The sequence below is a fragment of the Engystomops pustulosus genome, chromosome 1 (assembly GCF_040894005.1).
Source record: "Engystomops pustulosus chromosome 1, aEngPut4.maternal, whole genome shotgun sequence".
NCBI classification, from domain to species: domain Eukaryota; kingdom Metazoa; phylum Chordata; class Amphibia; order Anura; family Leptodactylidae; genus Engystomops; species Engystomops pustulosus.
The window spans coordinates 212,788,206-212,811,017 of record NC_092411.1 but is presented as its reverse complement, the minus strand read 5'-3'; the positions used below and the strand labels follow the sequence as shown (position 1 = coordinate 212,811,017).

The 22,812-nt window shown below is 39.3% G+C and overlaps 1 protein-coding gene across 1 annotated transcript in view; it reads right to left on the bottom strand.

Annotated features, from left to right (window-relative positions):
• The window catches only part of COL25A1 (collagen type XXV alpha 1 chain), a 311,581-nt gene that overhangs the window by 127,939 nt on the left and 160,830 nt on the right, over window positions 1-22,812 (bottom strand). The window contains exons 3-4 of the mRNA XM_072119318.1: window positions 14,589-14,633; window positions 6,547-6,554 (exon numbers count right to left, since the gene is read on the bottom strand). Coding sequence (XP_071975419.1) covers window positions 6,547-6,554; window positions 14,589-14,633 — 53 coding nt within the window. The remainder of the gene's footprint in view (window positions 1-6,546; window positions 6,555-14,588; window positions 14,634-22,812) is intronic.

Here is a 22,812-nt window from a genome sequence, read left to right as displayed (position 1 = left end):
ATATTGTTACCAACCAAACCTATGTTCCACAGAGGCTACATAATTATACAACATATTACTTGTTACATTGCTTCCACAAAAAGTGAAATCTTCTAATAAGATGGATTTGTATTTGTATTAATATTTCTTTGACAACTAAATACTAATAACATATAATGAGTAACAGCAGTCTACACTCGCACTGTGTCAGCCAGCTCAGAGCCAAAATTATCATTCCAATTCATATTCTTATTTCTGCTATGTGAATTTCAATATGAACCAGTAAAATTTAATTGGCTGTTAATTCACCAGACTGGAAAAATATTGTTGACTCTGTCTATAGATCACTTAACGCTATTACATATCATAAATACCAGGCTGGTTATGTGTCCCTTGAGCACTGTTGCATTTTGTACATTTTGTTTTAAAATCCACATAGTATACAAAAGTTGGTAGATCAGCTGCAATCCAGTTTTACAATTTATTGTCATCTACTGTTAGTCAGAAGAAAAAGAATGTACAGTATTACTTGAGTATATCAGAACAGAGTATAAGCCGAGGCATTTAATTTTACCACAAAAAATTAAGAAAACCTATTGCCTATGGTGGGGAATGCAACAACTACTCTTAAATAAAATGTCCAGCAGCAGCCCCCCTCATTAATGCAATGTCCAGCAGCAACCTCCCGTCCCTAATAAAATGCCCAGCATAGTCTCCACTTATTAATTAAATGCCCAGCATGGCCCCACTCATTTATTAAATGACCAGTATGGCCCCCATTCATTAATTAAATGCTCAGCATGGACCCACTCATTGATTAAATGCCCAGCATGGCCCCCAATCACTAATTAAATACCTAGTTTGCCCCCACTCATTGATTAAATGCACAGCATGGCCCCTACTCATTAATTTAATGCCCAGTATGGCCCCACTCAAATGCCCAGTATGGCCCCACTCAAATGCCCAGCATGACCCCTAAACATTAATTAAATAACCATTTTAGCCCCACTTATTGATTAAATGCACAGCATGGCCCCCACTCATAGATTAAATGCCCAGCATGGCTCCTATTCATTAAATGCCCAACATGGCCCCCACTCATTAATTAAATGCTCAGCATGGTCCCTACTCATTAATTAAATGCCCACCTTGCCCCCACTAATTAATTAAATACCCAGTTTGGCTACATTTATGGATTAAATGCACAGCAATGCCCCCACTTATTAAATGGAGAACATGGCCCCAACTCAATAATCAAATGCCTATCCTGACCCCTACGTATTAATTAAATGACCAACATTAGCCCTACTCATTAATTAGATGCACAGCGTGGCCCCTACTCAATAACTCAATACCCAACTTAATTTAATGGCCAATTTGGCCCCACTCATTAATTAAATGCCCAGCATGGCCCCTACTCATTAATTAAATACCCAGTTTGGCCCCACTTATTGATTTAATGCACAGCAATGTCCCCACTCATTAAATGCCCAGCATGGCCCCCACTCATTAATTAAATCCACAGCATGGCCCCTACTCATTTATTTAGTGGCCAATATGACTCCACTCATTAATTAAATGGTCAGTATGGCCCCCACTCATTAATAAAATGCCAAGCATGGCCCCCAGTCACTAATTAAATGCCCAGTATGGCCGCTACTCGTTAATTAAATGCCCAGCACGGCCCCCACTCATGAATTAAATACTCAGTTTGGCCCCACTTATTGATTAAATGCACAGCATGGCCTCTACTCATTAATTTAATGGCTAATATGAAGCCACTCATTCATTAAATGCCCACCAAGGCCCCTTAAAAGTAAATTAACGTATATACTTATTCTCCAGCGCCGCCGCAACTCCTCTTCTCTTCCCGACTCATTGCAGTTCCTCCTGCCACAGCGGGCAAAGGCAAGCCTATGTCCTCTGCCCATGCACACATTATGCAGTCAGCAGGGGATGACACCACTGCGCCATAATGTGTGTGGGAAGAGCGCATAGACGTGCCTCTGCCCACATTGCTGGGAGGGAGCACAATCGGTTGGGAGGAGAAGAGGAGCTACAGGGAGCGACTCATGGCAAGTATATAATTTTATTATTTTTATACACGTGAGTAGAAGCCGAGTGGGTCTGTTTGAGCACAAAAGTTGTGCTAAACAACTTGGTTATTTCCGAGTTTATACTGTATACTCTTTTGGTTTTACATCAGGTCATAACAAAAAATATGGTTTATTACATATGTATAAACTTATCACATAGTATTGCCTCATATAAACATCACTATGACACACGTTTCACATCAGCTTCTTCAGGAGAAGTGAATAAGCTGATGCAAAATGTGCATTGGGGTGTGGGGAACCAACACTACTAAACATAGGTGAAAAAACACACTTTAAAGCTTGATCCAGCGTTTCCCTTTCACATTACTTTGGGGATTTTGTCTGTGCCTTATAAACATTATATGTTATAAACATATGTGAGAATTCATATTTGATTTTACTATTGAAAGTCCTCCATATGCATGAAATTCAGCATGTGGGCTGAAATAAGGCCCCTTCCACACTTGCGCGAGTTATGCTGTGAACTCGCATCATACTCGCAGTGTGTGCTGCCTGGATCTCCCGGCCCGAACACTGCTAACCAGAACTGAACTCAGCATGTCAGGTCAGTTCCGGTTTTCAGCGTTTGGGCTGGGAGATCCAGGCAGCAGATGCTGCGAGTGTGATGCACTCGCAAGTGTGGAAGGGGTCTAATAGTAAAACAATACATTTAAAAATGAAAATCACCTAGTACACATATACATGCCAAAATACCCAATTAAAATACGAAAATTATTGTTGCATATCATGAATACCGCAATGGAAAAAAAAGTTCACTTTGTTCATTTGTTCTGCTAATTTTTTTTACATTTATTAAAGGTATAATGACATGGCAAAATTATATAAATGTAATACTCCAAAGTATTTCAAGTACCCTAGGGGATCTATAAAAACTTTAAAACAATTTTTTTTATAGTTAAAAAAAGCATACGTTCAAATTAACCCCCTTTCCCTAAAACGCAAATAACCAAACAAACATAAAAAAGATAGGGATTTCCCTAATTCTATCAAAATATAAAAACAATTATTCCCGGTGGTGAATACTGTATTGTCCAAGTAGTCACTTTTTTAGCATACATAAAAATTTTAATAAAAGTGAGCAAAACACAGCTTCACACAGTTCTGGAAAAATAAAAAAGGTTAAAAACAAGAAACTGTTTCATAGAAAATATTTAACATTTTATAAATTCTACAAACACTATAGTCCACATTTATCAAAAACTGTGCAAACTGCAGTTGCAGTTTGCCTAGGGAGTGTGTAGGGTGCACCAGATTCATGATTTGTGGCGCACACTCTTTATGTATCTGGCGCCCCCTGCAGTGCTCCAACAGAGTACACCAACTTTTTTTTTTTGGTGCGTACAACACAATTCTGTCAAACACTGCTTGATAAATGTGGCGTATGGTCCAACTGTGCCCCTGATCGCCCCTTCCACTGCAGAATTTTGTATTGCGTTGGGTATAGTAAAGTTTTCACTGAAAAGAATGTGCAAAGTCAGAGAGAAAACCGGTGCAGGGGGCTTTAATAAATGTGGGCCAATATTCCTTATATAAATCTGGTATCTCAGTGATCGTACCAATCAAAGTATAAATGGGAGGTGTCATGTGCCCACAGTGAATGTGTTTTTTATCAATTTTCTAAATTTAATTTGGCATTTTTTTTACAGCTTCCGAGTATTGGAATATTAAATGCTGAGAACCGTTTTGTTGTGATGAAACTATAAATGTATCAATATGTAGACATCATCAATGCATTTACACACTTTTAAATGTCTTTTTTTTTTCAAATTGTAAACTATCAAATTTTATTTATAATTTATTGGTGCCCTGGGAATATGGAAACAAAAAAATAAAACAGTTTTTACGATCTATTCCAATATGGTATTTTTCTACACCAAAACTATATTTGCAGTCATTTAGCAAAAAATTCTAGTCTAGTGTAAATTCAGAACATTCAGTATTCCTGCATTTCCCAAATCCTTTCTTCTCTTATGTATGTCCTCAGGTGTACAGTACAGACTTAAATATTTGACAATATTTGGCTTTTCACTGTAAAACCTTTGTCCTTGTGGAAGAAGTTTCTCAAACCCAAAACCAAACTAGATTTTTTTTTAAAGAAAGCAGTTCTGACAAAGTGAGAGATAAATCAATGTCTATACATCACATCAAGATGATTGCCATCTTTGCCCGTCAGTTTACATGAATACTCGCTGCCAATGATGAAATACTATCCTGACCTTAGGTAACATTACTAATATACTCATCTTTGACTTTGATACTTATCTTTGACCAGAAACTTTTTGCTACTTTTAGCAATAAATCTGGAGCCTGGGTAAATCATACTACACTAATAACTAAATTAAGGGTAAAAAGCAAATATAAAACTGCATGATTTTTTTCACCAATTTTACTATGAGTAACTATGTGTTAATCAACCATATGATAAAGAGGACACTACAGATATTTGTGTAAGCACAGATTAATCAATGAACTCAAATGACTTGTACAGAACTCTATATTACAGTTAAGATATTCACAATATGGAAAATAACTGGCTCATGGGATACCTACAGTAGCAGTTATGCCAGGATCTTTGATCAGAGCAGAAAATTGACCAGTTCCCAGAGTGAATAATCAAGATGTCCTCCTCTGTCTATTGTCTAATTCCCTTTTAGCTAATTTAGACAGATCTATTTAAACCTACAGCCCAGTGATGGTGAATCCTTTAGAGACAGAGAAAACCCACTTATTTATTGCAAAGTGCCAACAAGGCAAATTAAATAGTAACTTATTTGCTCTGCCATAGCTTTCAATCATATCAGCATCCTGAGAACACCAATACAGTTGAAAGAAGTAGCTCCAATGATATTAAAGCGTTATCCACACCTACTTGGTCCTTCTGCAGCCCTAGGCAGCCAAGGTTTTGCCATAAGTTCACTTCCAGTGCTATAACCCAATAGGCTATTTTTGTGTTTTCTACTTTTTATTCCCCTGTTTAGACTGCAGATTACCTGTTTTTAGGCTCCATTTACATGTCCATGTGAACAAACAAAATCCATGAGCCACAAGCCATATGGAGTAGGGAGGGGTGAGCACTCCTCACTCTTCCCTCTCCATAGGGAGCTGTGTGGCCATGCCACAAAGCCAGGCAGTAATAGGTCCTGTTCTATCCCTTGTGCAGTGAGACAGATGTATCAATCAGAAAACTCTATAAAACTGGAGTAATTTGCACCATTTGCACCAAATAGCCCATGCGCCAAAAAATTCAGTCCATGCACAAGAAAATTCAATACTGTGGCAAAGAAGACCAATGAATAACAAGTGTAAAGTTTGTCTCTCCAGTCTTAGTCCACATTCTCAAGGCCGTTGGGGGATGTATATATATAGGCTGGCAATGGGCGACGGCACCGCACAGAGTGATACAGTGCCGCACACGTACAGCACTATACCTTTCCGTACCCGGGAGAAAAATAGGACATGTCCTATTTTTTCCCGGAATATGGTGCTGTGTGCCATACATCGCTATGGAGAGGCGAGCAGCCTCCTCTCCCGCTCGCCAACGTGTGCCAGCTGTGCTACGGTTCGGCGGGCACACTATTGTGTGAATATAGCCTTAAACTGCACTCAATGATTAACCTGGCCCAGCAGAGAACTGTCTGCACTAATCTAAAGACCAACACATCAATACATCTCCGCCGTGTGCTCCCTGCATTACATTCATGCTAAATGCATGTCTATGGTGGCTGCAAGGTAACACTCGCTTTAGCAGCTAGCTCACACCCGCCATATATGGATGTGTGAATGGAGCCTAAGTGTGCAATATACAGATGGCTTGTTTTATTATTGGGAAAAAATGTCAATGAAGCACAATTATACGAAAAAACTTAAAAATATTCAAATTATAACGATCAGAAACTATATTAGCAAAGTTAAAAAAAAAAAAAAGCGACAATGCAACACATCCTAGAAAGATGTGGATATGTCCAACAGAAATGAAAAAAACATGCCCAGTAAATTGTGTCGAAAGTTTCATGGACTTGGGATTTCTCTAAATCCATGTAGACAAACCACAGTAAGGTCTTGTGTGATTTTGATCATTTGAAAATTAGAAGTTGGAATCAGATTGGTAACAGGGGGGGTTTCAAGGGTAGTCCAAAGAATATGTACCAATTCTAGAGTTTAAATGGGCACTCACAATCAAAGTATACTGCAAATATTCAGTGGTGTGAATAACAACTGAATAAACACCTACTCTAATTATAAACCGGCAGTAGAAGGAAGAACGGTTTTAATGAAAAAGTTTTGTTTGTCACAATAAATAATGGAACTCAAAATGAATATTGTATTCTGTACAGATTGTCATTCATTTATTGTTGCCAGCAGAACACATCACAGTAAATTATGATTTCAACAGATCATAAAGGAGCTTTCTAGACAAAAAGCATAATAATAAAAGAAAAGTGGTACTTACAGGAGGCCCTGCGACGAGACATGAAAAGGAAACAGAAAAATGAGTTAGAAACATGCAACCTTTTTTTTAAACATGCATCTTTATTTCTCTCCTTCTCATTCTACAGTATATCTCTGTCAATCACTGATCTATTACATAAATAATGGGCACGTGCATTTCATGAATACCATGAATAAGCGTTTCTCACCCTGATATCAAGGTCTCAATGGGACAAACAAAAGCGCAACAAATTCTGTTGACTTTTATGACAGGTTTCTGATCCAACAGACATTTTTTCTCCTTAAACATTCCTTATCCAGTTCCAGACCAGGCCATTTTCTCCCACATATGACTAGACACATATCCAGTTTGTTAGTACAAATAGATTTTGAAAGTTCAATTTCTCAAAAAATATTAGCTTTTTTTCACCCCACTTGTAAAATTTTAAATCCAACATTGTATAGGACACATCCTAGCTATCATTTTACCTTTATGCTAATTAGCTATTAGATGAGGCCATGCCTACTAATGCACCTGTTTTCCTCTTTCTTCACCGACTTTCTACTTCAAACCGCGTTGAAAACCATATTACTTCGGTCTGTGGTAATCATGCAAGTTTGCTCACAGAGAGTGTAGTCTGAATTCAGCCTAATTGCTTTGCAATAATCTGTTCTTTTACACAGCATGTTATAACACAGGGTACTAAAAGCTGTGCAATGGTAACGAGCCATGCCCCTGTGTGACATCACATGACCATGGACCAGTGTTTATGAACAATGAAGCTTCCTGTTGTATGACAGCAAGAAGACAGCAAGCAGAAATATGTGAAGAATTGATATATAAAGTATATTAGAAAATTTTTGTTACAAAAAATATTAATAATTTGCTATAATGTGCTCAAAGTGGACAACCCCTTTAACATATTTCAACTGTCAGATTCTCTCTGCTCGCAGCTAATGGCAGGAAATACTACTGACCACATTGGGATGCATTCTACTGCTTCAGTGGTTTTAATTATTTTAACATACCCATAGACATTAATGGGCGTTTTTTTCTTCAGAGTGGGACATGCTCTATTGTGATGCAGACCCTCAGAGTAAATACATGTCTGAACAAAACAACTGTTCAGCTATGTGTCAAAACTTAGTACGGTTCAATGTAATGATAAATCATGCATGGACTCGTACATGAAAGAAGATCATTTGCATAAAGACAAAAACTTTCTCTAACTGGACAGATTGTAAGGAAATGGGAAACATATGTCTAGAAAGCCGACAAAATGCCCTAGAGTATTCTGGTTTTTCTTGGGAGTTGGTAAACTCCCTTTAGGTATTTAACTTAAATCCGTTTTGACTTTTTTTTAAAAATATTTATTCTATACAGTTTCTAGATATAGATAACTTAATTAAATTGAGTATACATTGATCGTGAGGAATTGTTAATAGACTGTATCAACCAACAGGATGTTTAAAATGATCTAGTACAGGAATAGGGAACCTATGGCTCGCTTGTTGGCTGCATCTGGCTCTCAGACAGATCTTTAATAAATAGTGATGGCTGCTGTGTGTCTCTTAGGCTATATTCACACGGCCGTTGCCCGCCCGTACCGTACCGTAGCGGGCAATGGCAGTGTACGGGGAGAGGAGGAGGAGGTGAGCGCTGCTCACCCCCGCCCCTCTCCATAGGAAGTAATGGCGCACGGCGCCGTATTACGGCAAAAGATAGGACAGGTCCTATCTTTTTCAGGATACGGAGCGGTACGGTGCTGCACGTGTGCTGCACCGTACTGCTCCCGTAGGGCGCCGTGCGGCCACTGACGTCTATGGAGGACGTATATTGGCCGTATATACGTCGGCCGTATATACGTCCTCCATACGTTAGTGTGAATGTAGCCTTAGACTGATCACTGGACACAGGCAGCGATGGTACCTCTGCCTACGTTCTTTGTACGACCCAGTCGCCATTGTCACGATCGTCTAAGCATGGGTCAAAAAGAAGAGCGTCGGAGCGATGAGGAGCTGGCTGCAGGGAGCGCTGACAAGTGAATATTCTTTTGTTTTTTTGCTCTGACTACCTATCTACTGGGGAGCATGTGCTGTGGCTACCTATCTACTGGGAGTATGCGCTGTGGCTACCTATATACTGGGGGGCATGTGCTGTCACTACCCATTTACTGGGAGTATGTGCTGTAGCTACATATCTACTGGGAGGCATGTGCTGGGACTACCTATCTACTGGGAGGCATGTGCTGGGTGTCAGGATTTGGAGTAGTGAACCCCCTGGACCACTGCGGACAATGATTTAAGCAGGGACCTAAGTGGCAGACGCTCTTCACCAGAGCCCTGCACACAGCGGGATGGTCTTGCTGCAGCGTGGTACCACCGGGTCGTTCCAAGGCGCGACTTGCGCGGTGGCAGCCAAGGTCGAGGAACAGGATCACTAGGCAGTCTCATGTTCAGGAACAGACAGACACTCAAGGCAGGAGGAAATGATGCAAGGTCGGGGACTGAGCAAGAGGTCAGGGCTGGCAGCAAAGGAGCAAAATCAGGAACTGGTCCGGGGTCACAACGGGAGGTCAACACTTCCTCCTACGCATAAAGCACTAAGATCCGGCTGGGAATGCTGGGAGCCTCCGGTCTTTATAGGAACCCGGGAAGTGGGTAGCGCCAATCAACACTGGGACTACCTATCTACTGGGGGGCATGTGCATATTGTACGGCTCTTACGGATTAACATTTTAAAATATGTGGCGTTCATGGCTCTCTCAGCCAAAAAGGTTCCTGACCCCTGATCTAGTAGTTTGCAAGTTGTTAAAAACCAAATGGAACTTTTGTTACTTTTTGTGTAAAAAAAAAAGCATAGAAATGAAATGCCAATGTTAACAGTCTTAAATAATCAAATCTATGGCAGCTTCAAAAAGGATATCAAGGACTAAAGAAACATAGCTGGTTTCTTTCAGTAGCAGTGCCACACCTGTCCGAGGGCTGTGTCACATACTAAAAGAGGCGTGGTTTTCCTTATCCCATCCTGAAAAACTTTGCATATTTTCCCAGAGTCCCCCTAGTGGAGCATCCATGGCTATAACTCTCCAAAGGCCTATAAGGTGGCCTTAATTGGCAGTCTCCGTAAGGACAACTCTTCCTTCCTGCTCCAGTCACAAGCCTCTCAGCCAGCCAAACTACTTCCATACACTGTACTGAGGAGACCCATTCAGGTTGAAACAGCGCTGTCTACAGTTGGGAGTCTGTTCTCTCTGGAATAGATATACTGGTTGGGTTTTAATCCTGCATCATGTCATAAGGTCTCTTGCAGGTCCTGCTTGAGGTCAAGGGAGCTGCCTTACAAGGTAGCTAAAAGAGCCGTGGTTTTGCTTAAATAAAAGACACAACTGTGCTGTGGTGTTTTTTTAATCCCGGACAACCCCTTTAATTCTGACTGCAGACTTGGATTTCTACCCATGAGAAAGTACTTACAACCTTACATACAGTACTGTACCTCAAAAGGGTTTCAACATCTGCATGGCATCATTATGAACATGTTAACTGACATTATATTTAGCAACACATAAATCATATTACAATCTAAGCATTGCAATGATGTTTTACATACAGTACATTTCATCCAAGGCAGGTGACAGACAGGAAGCAAACATAAATCTGCATATAAACATACATCGCAGACAAGACACATGTAAACAACCAATTTCTTCTGAGACAATAATTTAACACAATAGGTAACTAACTAACCAACTAACCAGAGTGCACCAGAATTTTAAACAATGCCGCGTTGTGCACAATGCACTTCCATGGCAGATGTATCATAGCTGCCGTTCGTGTAGCTAGCATACAGCGCCATATACAGTTGTGTGAAAGGGGCCTAAGGCTACCCGCATACTACATGTACTACATATGGGTATATGGGATGTGGACACGGGTCCTTTGGACCTTTGTTTGCATCCCATGTGTAATGTTCAGGTGAGCTCCACTCTTGTGCCAATGACTATTGAAAATGACTGTGTGGGATGCAAATATGAGCAACAATAGGACCTTCCATTTTTTTATGCATCTCGGCAGTCGGCACATGAATGGGGCTGTGAATTTCACAGCCTTATACCTGAGCTGAAGCAAATGAGGACGAGTGATAGCTGTAGAAGTATGACTAACACATGTCCTTATTTCCTAGTCATGTCGCCTTATTGTGAGCAAAAACCCGCAGTGGAGATTACACAGAGCTAAAGTTTGACTCTTAATGACTAATGCAAAAACTGATGAAATGACAGAATTGTTACCGTAATTGGCTTTTACTATGCAACACATCACACTAAACTTTTGGCACAATAAAGTCATCCAAACCTAGAAATGGTATAAGGTTATACACCTTTGTCTAAGTTGCCTCTGATTGGCACATCCAGTTTGGTTCTAAGATAATAATTTACACAAATTATAAAAGTATTCACGAAAAATTATAAAACCTCGTCTGATAAATATATATATATATATATATATATATATATATATATATATATATATATATTTATATTTAAATGAATACTTAACAGTTTCTATTTCCAGTATGACTAAGGATTGACTTCCGAAACGCATCATGGCTTTTTTCTTTCCCATGTGCACATGGTTTTTTAACCTTATGAATTAAAAGTTAGTTTTTATGCTTCCATTTTTTTTAATTTTTCATATATTTTTTCTTGACTTCCCACATTTTTGGATCCTCGCTGGAGCTTACCTTCGTTTCTATTTCCCTGTTCTATTCTATTTCTATTTCAGTGCCAAATATTGAGGGTTGGGGTTCCGAACTTGGACTTCAGATAAAGTTGGGTTTGGCATTTGCTCCACCCTCTTCCCTTTGTTGTTAACACTTGCAAATGGTGCTGGCGCCAGTTGTTAAAGTGAATCTGCAACCACGAATGTCATTTTTAACTGGTTCCAATAGCCTATGCTAAGCAGATTTTAGAAATTCCTTAATCATCATGAATTCTGAATCATTTCTGTAATTTATACAGGTTTAATGCATATTAGCTTTCTCCCTGCCAGCAGCATGTGGATAGTCCCTGGGCAGGGGGGAGGGGCATCTGCAGGCTGTTTCTACTCTCCTCCACACTCCAGCTCCCTCACTCCTCCCCACTTCCTGTCATGTGCATTGAGCAGGTAGGGGACGGTATGGAGCATAGGAAGAATGAAAGATGATACAAAGCTGCCCATCCCCCGGGACTAACCACAGGCAGCAGGCAGGGAGCCAGGTGATGTGAATTAAACTTTGGTACCTGTAACCAGCTAAAAAAGACATTCCTGCTGACAGGTTTGCTTTAACTTAAAATGCTATTTACTGTAGTATACTCTTAAAACTAACAGTGCAACAAACACTTTAACTGCTGCATTTTATGGATAATACCCGCAAAAGTGCCATCAATAATCACAGGGGTTACCAGTGGGGGGTGAACATGGCTACTTGCAACTCATTGGCATATTTTTAAAACAACTTTTTGGGGAATAAAATGACTTTTCTCTATGATCCGGGGGAGGGGGGGGGTTGAAAATTCTGTAGCAAATCAATAAGTTAAAGAAACATTAACATTATTTATGAATCACCTAACATTAGGTTTTTCTCCGCAGTGAAGAATGTACTATATTGTCAGTTTTTCACAAGCTGTTTACTTTGTGAGTATATCCTTTATTCCATCACATACAATAGTTTAGCTCAGATTTTATTGTTTTTATGTTATTCTAAAAGCCTCCAATATGTCACCGCTATGCTGTCTCTGGAAAACAACTAGTGACAATCTAACTGAATGTTTTTGCCCTTTTTATACCTGGTGAATGGAGCTCTCAATCAATGCCTTCAATTAGGTTCTTAAGGGCAGAAAAAGAGTGCAGGGCTGCACAATAAGCTCCGGCAGGTGTAGCTGTAATTCAGTTTTCATATTGGATTTCTTTATTGTAACATTAATTCAGAGCCAGTAAAATGTGTTTTTTGTGTGGGGGAAATATCTCCCCGCAACACAAGATCTGTTTTATGAGAGCTGAAGGACAAATTACTATATTTATAAAGGTGTAGCATATCAATGGCTCATTATTAGCAGATGGTTTGAGAAGAGCTAGCTTATTACCAATTATTGTCAGGTGCAGACCGCAGTGCAACAAGTTTTCAGTAAATGTGAAGGGGGCTAGAGCAGATGTTAGAACAAAAACCACAAGGTGAAGGCACATGAAAAACAATGACTTTCTTACCCTACTGTAGTATTCGTAAAAAAAAATACATTGACAAATATGTTTCTTGTAGAACATTAAGGTGATAAAGGGAACTTGTCAGTATTTTTGTCACTATGCTGCCTCCAGTTATTATTTTTAATATATAAAATGTTTAGTGCATTATGTATAATCAGAAATTGAATAAGAGGATGTAAATAACCTTGGCAGACCTAGTGGCTGGGCCCAATCTGTATCAACTGATATCTCAAACACGGGATACTGTACTTTGTTTCAAGTACTGCATGTTCTTATTTACCACCGTCTTTGAGCCCTACTGCATGTTCATTGAGGCTTATTGTAAGTTTATTGGCTTTGTAGGGGAAAAAGAAAAAGATAGTCTTTTGGAAGAAGACTCCTACTGCTAAAACAAAACACATGATTCACCGTACGTGCAGGGAACTATCGAGATGCAAAGGTCAGGGCATATGGAAGTTCTTCAGAAGTTGGTATGCAAGAGGATGCCAGAAGTCAAGCAGGCAACGAACTGTAATACACACTTGAAAACTAGGTACTTTCACATGGGCTAAAATGCCTTAAGAAACCATGGGAAGCTATCTGGGATTAGATAAATGGATTACATGGAATATGTGCTAGGGAAATGTGTAAAATATGTTTTCCGGGATGGGAAAAGGAAATATTCCCTCCTAGCTACCTTGTAAGGCAAGTCCTTTAACAGCAAGCATGACTTTCAGGAAGCCTATTGAAATAATGCAGGATCAAAGCCAAACCAGAATATTATTACTAAAAGGAACAGTCTCCCTGTTTCAGACTGCTCTGTTTCAACATGTTTGCATGTGTAGGGAACTGGTTTAGCAGAGTGAGAGGCTTTTGACTAGGGTCAGAAAGAAAGAGCTCTACTGACAGACAAATTGTTAATTCAGACTGCCTTGTTAGCCCTTTAAGCAGTCTGGATATGCAGGTCCAAAACTAGTTGTGCCAGGACATAACAGCACTTTACAGTGCAGAAGAAGAAAGTTGAGGCAGTGCACATCGGCTTTCAGCATTATGATAGATCTTCCACAGATTTGTTCAGAATCTACCAGTTTTTAGGTACCAAAGCAAATCTGAATCTTTTAAAATGTCAGCCAGCTAATACTGTAATTTATCTCAGAACTCAGGAAGAGCGACGGGCGAGGGAACATGAAAAAATGTGTCATCACTTCTCATTACTACTTCTCATCACTAGAAATGACATGATACAAGGTAATTTACATACAAGTGCTGCAAAAATCCTTCTTATTTTATTTTAAAGGACACTTTAAGGAAGCTAGAGAGTGATGATAAAAGCAAGTGGCATTTTTCCTTTAATGCTGCTGGTAGTTTGCTAAAGAGTAATCATATTATTACAATAATAAATATTACCAAGAAATGTTATATTGCTGATGTAAATATAACTTATATATACACTAACAAAGGTCTACATAAAAAGTGCATACTGCCATAACAAAATACTACATAACATGTGCCTATTGGAAAATAATTATGACTATTTTCAATCACTCTAAGGCTGTGCCACAATCTGGCCAGGATAGGACCTTGGCCGCTTGGTACAATCACATAGAAGTCTATGGGGGACGTGGCCACTGTTTGTGTAGCCAACTCATGGACAAATGAAGGGTTGTCTGCATAAGGCCTTGGTGTGATAAATAAGAATGGAAACTTTCTAAGGACTAAAGTGGGTAAGATTTAGTTTCCGAGATCTATGATGCTTAAGAAATATGGTGCACCTAAACAAGATATTTTATACACAAAATTAATTTACAGATTATAAATTAAACATAAAGAAATAAAACTTCTTACCTGGTTCACCTCTTCTGCCCCTTTTGCCTCTTTGTCCAGGAGGACCTGTAATAAACATGGAAATACTCAGTTATTTTTGGCCAGTAGGTAGAAATAATGTATTTGCCAATAAAAAAAAATAAGATTTTCTGCTTCGAGTTGTTATTGGCTGCACACACTGCACATAAAGCAAATATTTTTATATTTGCTGAGGTAACATGAACTGTGGCTGTATTACATGATGGTTTGACCTTGTCAGTGCTTGAACCTACAACCTTTTAGTCAAAGCATTAGCAGAGGCTGGAGCCGAAGAAATTACTTCTATGGTAATTTCATGACTTTGCTATTAATGTACATGACAAGCAATTATTCACAGCATTATTCATTATGAATGAAATGTAGATTGAAGTCTGCTTTGAAATACCAAAGGCAATTTAAGAAAACCTACAGGCTTTATGTATACAGCAAATCTAAGCCAGCAGTACCACATTACAGAAGTAAGTCAAGGTAACCTCCAAAATGATTAGGACATCTGTGTTAAAAGTCAGAAAACATGGGAAAATGAATGAGATCATGATCAGCGTATTATTCATACTGTACCTGCACATTGTACAGTGCTGTACAGACATACAATCACTCAGCCGGTAAGGATGTCAGTGTCACTACCCTGTTTCCCCTAAAATAGGACATCCTCCGAAAATAAGACCTAGTACAATTTTGTTCAAGTTTAGACATATAAGGCCCCCCTGAAAATAAGACCTAGCGTGAGTCATTGTTATAGCTTTCCCCCCACGCCTTACATTAGTAATAGTAGCTCTTTTAGATGCTGCAAAAGGTTTTGACATGAGGGAAGAATTTATGGGATAAATCACAGACTGTTTCATTGCAATATGCGATACAAGCAGCTACCAGGATACAAAGTGCTGACATTTTGGGCTCATTTAAGGAATGTGCTATTGCTAAACATGGGGCCAATGATTCCAACAGTAATGGAGTCTGGAGACAGTAAGTTTGGAGACTTATAAGGATGTTAGAGAAGTTGATTTTTTGTTCAAAAATAAATTTGAATTCTTTATCATGGATATACAAGACATCCCCTGAAAATAAGACCTAGTGCCTCTTTAGGAGCAAAAATTAATATAAGACGCTGTCTTATTTTCGGGGAAACAGGACCTATCAATTATAAGGCTTATTTCCTTTAATATATGTATATGGTCATGTTCACACCAATTTGTCTAATAAAGTTCGATTCAATGCATACAGGCAGGATTTTACAAAATCTATTTTGACCCTAATAACACTTCCCTTAATCTTCCATATGTAAACGGAAGATGGTTTAAAATAGAAAGTGGTTTAAATTAAAGCTAAAACTTCTTACATGCATCCACAGGCAGTGTGTTGTACCAGAAGAAGACCACTAGCCCATTGTATGGCACCTGAGAGTAAACAACTTTGTATTTTTCTCATTTACTTCTCTCTTATTATACTTAGGATTCCAGAAGACTTAAAGGTCCAGTTCAGAAGACTGAAAAGTCCAGAAGACTTAAAAGTCCAGTCTTTATGAGTATTCCCATAGCAGTAGCTGTCTCCAAACTGGACAGTCTTTATGAGTATTCCCATAGCAGTAGCTGTCTCCAAACTGGACATTGAAAGAGATTTACAATAAGAAATGTTAAGCTCATGAATAGAATAGGTATGAAAACTTTCCTGTTATTTACATACCTGCTAAGCTCATCCTGCTCTATAACATGATACAGGTCAAAAAGATAAATTTCCTACACTACACATTGGCAGAAAATATTTACTTTAATAATAAGTTGTGATAAGAAGATGGCAGATCTTCTATAAGATGCTTTCCCAATACATGACATTTAATCTTGTAGAAATTATTTTTCCTTCTCGAAAATAACACATTTCTTCAAAAATTTGGAGAATGTTTACTTTAATAACAAAGAATAGTACATTAGCAGGACAGGAATAAGGAGGATTAACTGACCAAGTTTCCCACGTACACCATATTTCCCAGGAAAAACATACCTCAAGTGAGAGAAATTAATGAACACATCAGGTAGAGATGTTACTACTGGTAGTTTGTACCCTCCATTTGAGTGTAATTAAATTTGTGTTAGGTTTTCCTACCAGATGTACGTATTTCTATTAAAGGAAACCTACCACTTGAAGTGGCAGGTTTCTGATGGAAATACCGGGCACCAGCTCAGGGTGAGCTGGTGCCGGAGCTTATTTTTGTTAGTGTTTTACACAGCGGTATCGCGGTTTAAAACACTTTTTAAACTTTATAGCCGGCGCATGCAGGTACGCGCTCGGCGCTTACCATGCGCGCGGCTCTCATTCACTTCCTATGTAGCCGCGCGCACGGTAAGCGCCGAGCGCGTACCTCCCTGCGCCGGCTATAAAGTTTAAAAAGTGTTTTAAACCGCGATACCGCAGTTTAAAACACTAACAAAAATAAGCTCCGGCACCAGCTCACCCTGAGCTGGTGCCCGCTATTTCCATCTGAAACCTGCCACTTCAAGTGGTAGGTTTCCTTTAAAAGATATTGTTAGAAAAATTGCTAGAAAAGTGTAAAAAATGTTATCTGCTATTATAAAACAATAATAACAATAATCGTCAATCTCCGTCAGCTCCATAGAGATGACTGGAGCAGAATGGACATGTGCGGTTGTCTGTTCCATTCCTCTCGGGGAGCGACAAAGGGTCCGACGGAGATACCTCGGACCCCTCGTTCTCATGATCCTGTGGATAGAGCCAAATTTGTTTGGAGGAAAACCCCTTTAACAACTTGTAGGTAAAAAGTTTAGTTCCATCAAATTGCAACAAAGAGTAAGAAATGTAAGGATAAAGAGCCTTAAAAGCAAAATAGAGAAGATACTGCCAATAAACGTCTACATCCTTTAAGTGATATCTGGCTGCATTTCCAAACATGCCTAACTGTCCAGTAGGGTCTTAGAGGGCATGGGAACTGGCATCTTTTTATAAAGATTTGGCAAGTTTATCAGTGAGCAATTGGGTATTGTTGATAATTAATTTAAAAATGTGGGAGTAGGGTATAGAATTAAAAATAATATATTTGGATTGGACATGGAGCTAGTAAACGTAGGTGAAGGTGTAAATTAATCTGGGATGTGACATCTATCACTAAGCTCGTCTCCTGATCACAGTACATTCTATTTTTCTACATAGTAACACATTATAAAGAGAACAAACACAATAAAACTTAAATAAACACTAATAACTACTGCAATGGTTTTTACGTGTATGAAAGTTCTCCCTCAACTTATCTCCTCATCAGCTCTTCCTAACTCTTCTTTCACTGTGACATTCATTTTATTGAATCTGCAGGAAGCAATGTGTTGAAAGGAACAACGGGGCACCTCGTCGAAGGTGGAAACAGGCAGTTTTGGCATTCGCTGCTGAAAAGATTAGGCTGCTTCTGTTTGCATTTGAGGGAACTGTGCTGATATAGCTCCGTGTTCAAAAAATCCTGTCAAAGGTCCTAAAATGTCACTGGAAGGAAAAAAAAATCTGTGTTTGTGTGTGGGCTAATGAAGTCTGTCTCTGGCAATCAAAGGATTAGTTCTCGAAGAAAAACAGCAGCAAGCTTTCCAAAGGACAGATGAATTGAGAATCTCTCTCATCAATGTTGACACTGTTTCATAATGGCCACACATTGCTGTATTCTTGAAAATGTCATGTTCCTTTTAGGAACACAAGGGAAGGAAATGAACTGGCTAGCTACCCCAGACTTCCATATAGTATATTTCTTATAGGCAATCTCAATGAACACACATATATAATGATATCATATCCGCGCTTCCTGCAAATAGCTTAAAGATGCCATTAATTTTCTATTGTGAAAGAACTGTTGATACCATCAGCAAACGGAAAACAGCATAGAGAAAAATCATTTTAAGCGCCAGTGCTATTTGTAAAATAGACTTGCCTTGACAATGACTCATTGTAACATTGCCGTGGTTTGACAGAATGCCAAGATTGTAAGGCACAGTGTCACTATGTCATCCATACAATGACATATTAGTCTCATGGGAATCAAAGGAATACTCTGTATGATAAAATGTGCCCACTTAATTCATGCAAAAGAAATATACAACCACCAAGTTCATGTATGGATGGAACGCACATACACACACATTATATATATAAAATATATATATATATATATATATATATATATATATATATACAGTGCCTACAAGTAGTATTCAACCCCCTGCAGATTTAGCAGGTTTGATAAGAAGCAAATAAGTTAGAGCCTTCAAACTTCAAACAAGAGCAGGATTTATTAACAGATGCATAAATCTTACAAACCAAAAAGTTATGTTGCTTAGTTATATTTTAATAAATTTTAAACATAAAAGGGTGGGTCAATTATTATTCAACCCCTAGGTTTAATATTTTGTGGAATACCCCTTGTTTGCAATTACAGCTAATAATCGTCTTTTATAAGACCTGAACAGGCCGGCACACGTCTCTGGAGTTATCTTGGCCCAATCCTCCATGCAGATCTTCTCCAAGTTATCTAGGTTCTTTGGGTGTCTCATGTGGACTTTAATCTTGAGCTCCTTCCACAAGTTTTCAATTGGGTTAAGGTCAGGAGACTGACTAGGCCACTGCAACACCTTGATTTTTTCCCTCTTGAACCAGGCCTTGGTTTTCTTGGCTGTGTGCTTTGGGTCGTTGTCTTATTGGAAGATGAAATGACGACGCATCTTAAGATCCTTGATGGAGGAGCGGCGGTTCTTGGCCAAAATCTCCAAGTAGGCCGTGCTATCCATCTTCCCATGAATGCGAACCAGATGGCCAGGCCCCTTGGCTGAGAAGCAGCCCCACAGCATGATGCTGCCACCACCATGCTTGACTGTAGGGATGGTATTCTTGGGGTCGTATGCAGTGCCATCCAGTCTCCAAACGTCACGTGTGTGGTTAGCACCAAAGATCACGATCTTGGTCTCATCAGACCAGAGAACCTTGAACCAGTCTGTCTCAGAGTCCTCCAAGTGATCATTAGCAAACTGTAAACAAGCCTTGACATGACGCTTTGAAAGTAAAGGCACCTTACGTGCTCGTCTGGAACGGAGACCATTGCGGGGGAGTACGTTACTTATGGTATTGACTGAAACCAATGTCCTCACTGCCATGAGATCTTCCCGGAGCTCCTTCCTTGTTGTCCTTGGGTTAGCCTTGACTCTTCGGGCAAGCCTGGCCTCGGCACGGGAGGAAACTTTCAAAGGCTGTCCAGGCCGTGGAAGGTTAACAGTAGTTCCATAAGCCTTCCACTTCCGGATGATGCTCCCAACAGTGGAGACAGGTAGGCCCAACTCCTTGGAAAGGGTTTTGTACCCCTTGCCAGCCTTGTGACCCTTCACGATCTTGTCTCTAATGGCCTTGGAATGCTCCTTTGTCTTTCCCATGTTGACCATGTATGAGTGCTGTTCACAAGTTTGGGGAGGGTCTTAAATAGTCACAAAAGGCTGTAAAAACAGATAATCCAAACATGTGAAGCTCATTGTTCTTTGTGCCTGAACTACTTCTTAATACTTTAGGGGAACCAAACAGAATTCTGGTGGTTTGAGGGGTTGAATAATAATTGACCCATACTTTTACGTTTAAAATTTATTAAAATTTAACTAAGCAACATAACTTTTTGGTTTGTAAGATTCATGCATCTGTTAATAAATCCTGCTCTTGTTTGAAGTTTGAAGGCTCTAACTTATTTGCTTCTTATCAAACCTGCTAAATCTGCAGGGGGTTGAATACTACTTGTAGGCACTGTATATATATATATACACACACATACATACATACATACAGATATTTAGATTAAATATATGTGTTATTAGTACTGATAATTATCCATCCTACTCATTGAAAGCATACAAGAAAAACATGATGAGGACCATGGACCCTCAAAATCCATTATTAAAGGAAATCTACCACCTGTATCAACGATTGTATACAGAGGCATAACTAGGAAAGGATGGGCATCATAGCAGATTTTGGAACTGGCCCCTTTCCCACTTAAACATCATACATATTATACACTCAAATAAAGACACAATAATATACTTCTATATACAGTATATAGACATACAGCATAAACATACATACAATATACACACACCATATATACATACAGCATATACACACACATACAGTACCCTATACACACATGTAGCATTTGCACATCACATATAAAACACAAACAGCAAATACTAACATACCTTCAATACCATATAATGACATACAGTATATACACACATATTATATACACACCACACACACATAAAGCATACACCCAATAGTCCAGATGCCAGGGCCCCCTCACACTGTGGGCCCCATAGCGGCTGCTATGGCTGCTACCACTGTAGTTCCGCCCCTGATTGTATAAAAAGCACACTGTCATGCTTCAGAAAAGTTAATCTAAGACAGGTTCCCATAGAGCCCTTTAGTCCTGGGGGCACCCCTTTTTCAACTTACACTAGCGATGCTTTGAGAAGCAGAAAATCAAGTTTTATTCTGTACCAGGTAACTAGGGAGAACCCAGCGAGTCGAGGTGGGCGAATCACCTCGGCTCGAGTCCACGGTCTTGCTCTCTACAGGTCAGCCAGCACACGCCTCTATTTCTCCTACGTCGCACGCCCCCCTGGCCGAGTTCTCACGCTTGCACACTGGCCGCTCTCACCTGTGTCATTGCTAATCAGCGAGCAGGAGGGGGCTGCATGACGTAGGAAAGATAGAGGCAAGCGCTGGCTGACATGCAGAGAGCAAGGCCGTGGACTCAAACCGAGGAGATCCGCCCACCTCGACCTGCTGGATTCTCCCTAGTTACCAGGTACAGAATAAAACTTGATTTTTTACTTTTCTAAGCATCGCTAGTGTTAGTTGAAAAAGGGGTGCCCTTAGGACTAAAGGGCATTATGGGAACCTGTCTTAGATACATTTTTTTGAAACAGCAGTGACAGGTTCCCTTTAAGGACACCGACTTACAGACGACCCCTAGTTAAAGATGGACCCCTCTGCCCACTGTGACCTCTGGTGAAGCTCTCTGGATGCTTTATTATAGTCCCTGCAATGATCAGCTGTAAGATGTCTGTAATAAAGATTTATTGATAATCCTTGGTCCAATTACAGCAAAAAAAATTTTAAACTCCAATTGTCACTGGGGCAAAAACATTTTTTTGTCTAGATCTACAATTATAATATATGCAGTTTCGATTTACATACAAATTCAACTTAAGAACAAACCTATGGAACCTATCTTGTATGTAACCCGGGAACTGCCTGTATATCTGTATGTGCATAAGGTAATCCACCCCTCCATCCACCAGAAGCCAGCAGGATACGGGATGTCACAGAAAGTTCCAGTTCCCAGTGGATACAGATAAACTTTACATTTAATATGAGTGATCCTATTAGGGTCTTATCCATACCCTGGTAAACTTTGGTAAAAGTGGCCAACCCCTTTAATAGATGAAAAGTTAATACACTGTTCGGTATAATGCAGGATACTGTGGTTAGTATAGCATGTCATTTCTACTGTACTGCTTAATGTGATGGTAAAGACAAGAGTGCATCCTTTGGGGCCGCGTAACGAAATCTTACTTTCAGTATGAAATATTTTGTTCTTTAGGTGTCTACTCCAATTTCCAAGTCCTTATGTTAAAGAAAAACGGTGTTCCAATGGGAATAGACTGTTTCTATAAAGATTAATGAATGCAAGTTATACTATGGACAGCAAGGGAATTATCTTATACCTAAGCTTCACATCACAGCTGCTCGCCTCAATGGATTTGCAAACATTGCTCGAAAACATGATAGAAACAATTTCAAATAGGAAAAAAAACTAACATGCTGGTTCTGAGTACATTTAGTAAATAGGCTGCCTATTAAACAGAAAAATGTCATTTATATTCATGCAGGTATTTCAATTTCATTAAGCACATGTACAGGCCTCTAACCATGGCAAGGTAAAGTATTGTTTCCAGATGGCAAATGTCAGGCTGCCAAGGTTTTAAAGAAAATATGACACATATTTGTTGAGAAATGTGTTTCTAATACTTGCTATCAGTCTACTTCTTGCACAATGTCCTTGTAGTTTAGAAACCGTTTGTGAAGTATTTTCTGTATGGTGTATTTGCTTTTCTTTTTATATCACTTAGAAAATGTGAGTACATCACTGAATTTAATGTTTTATGCAAATATAATT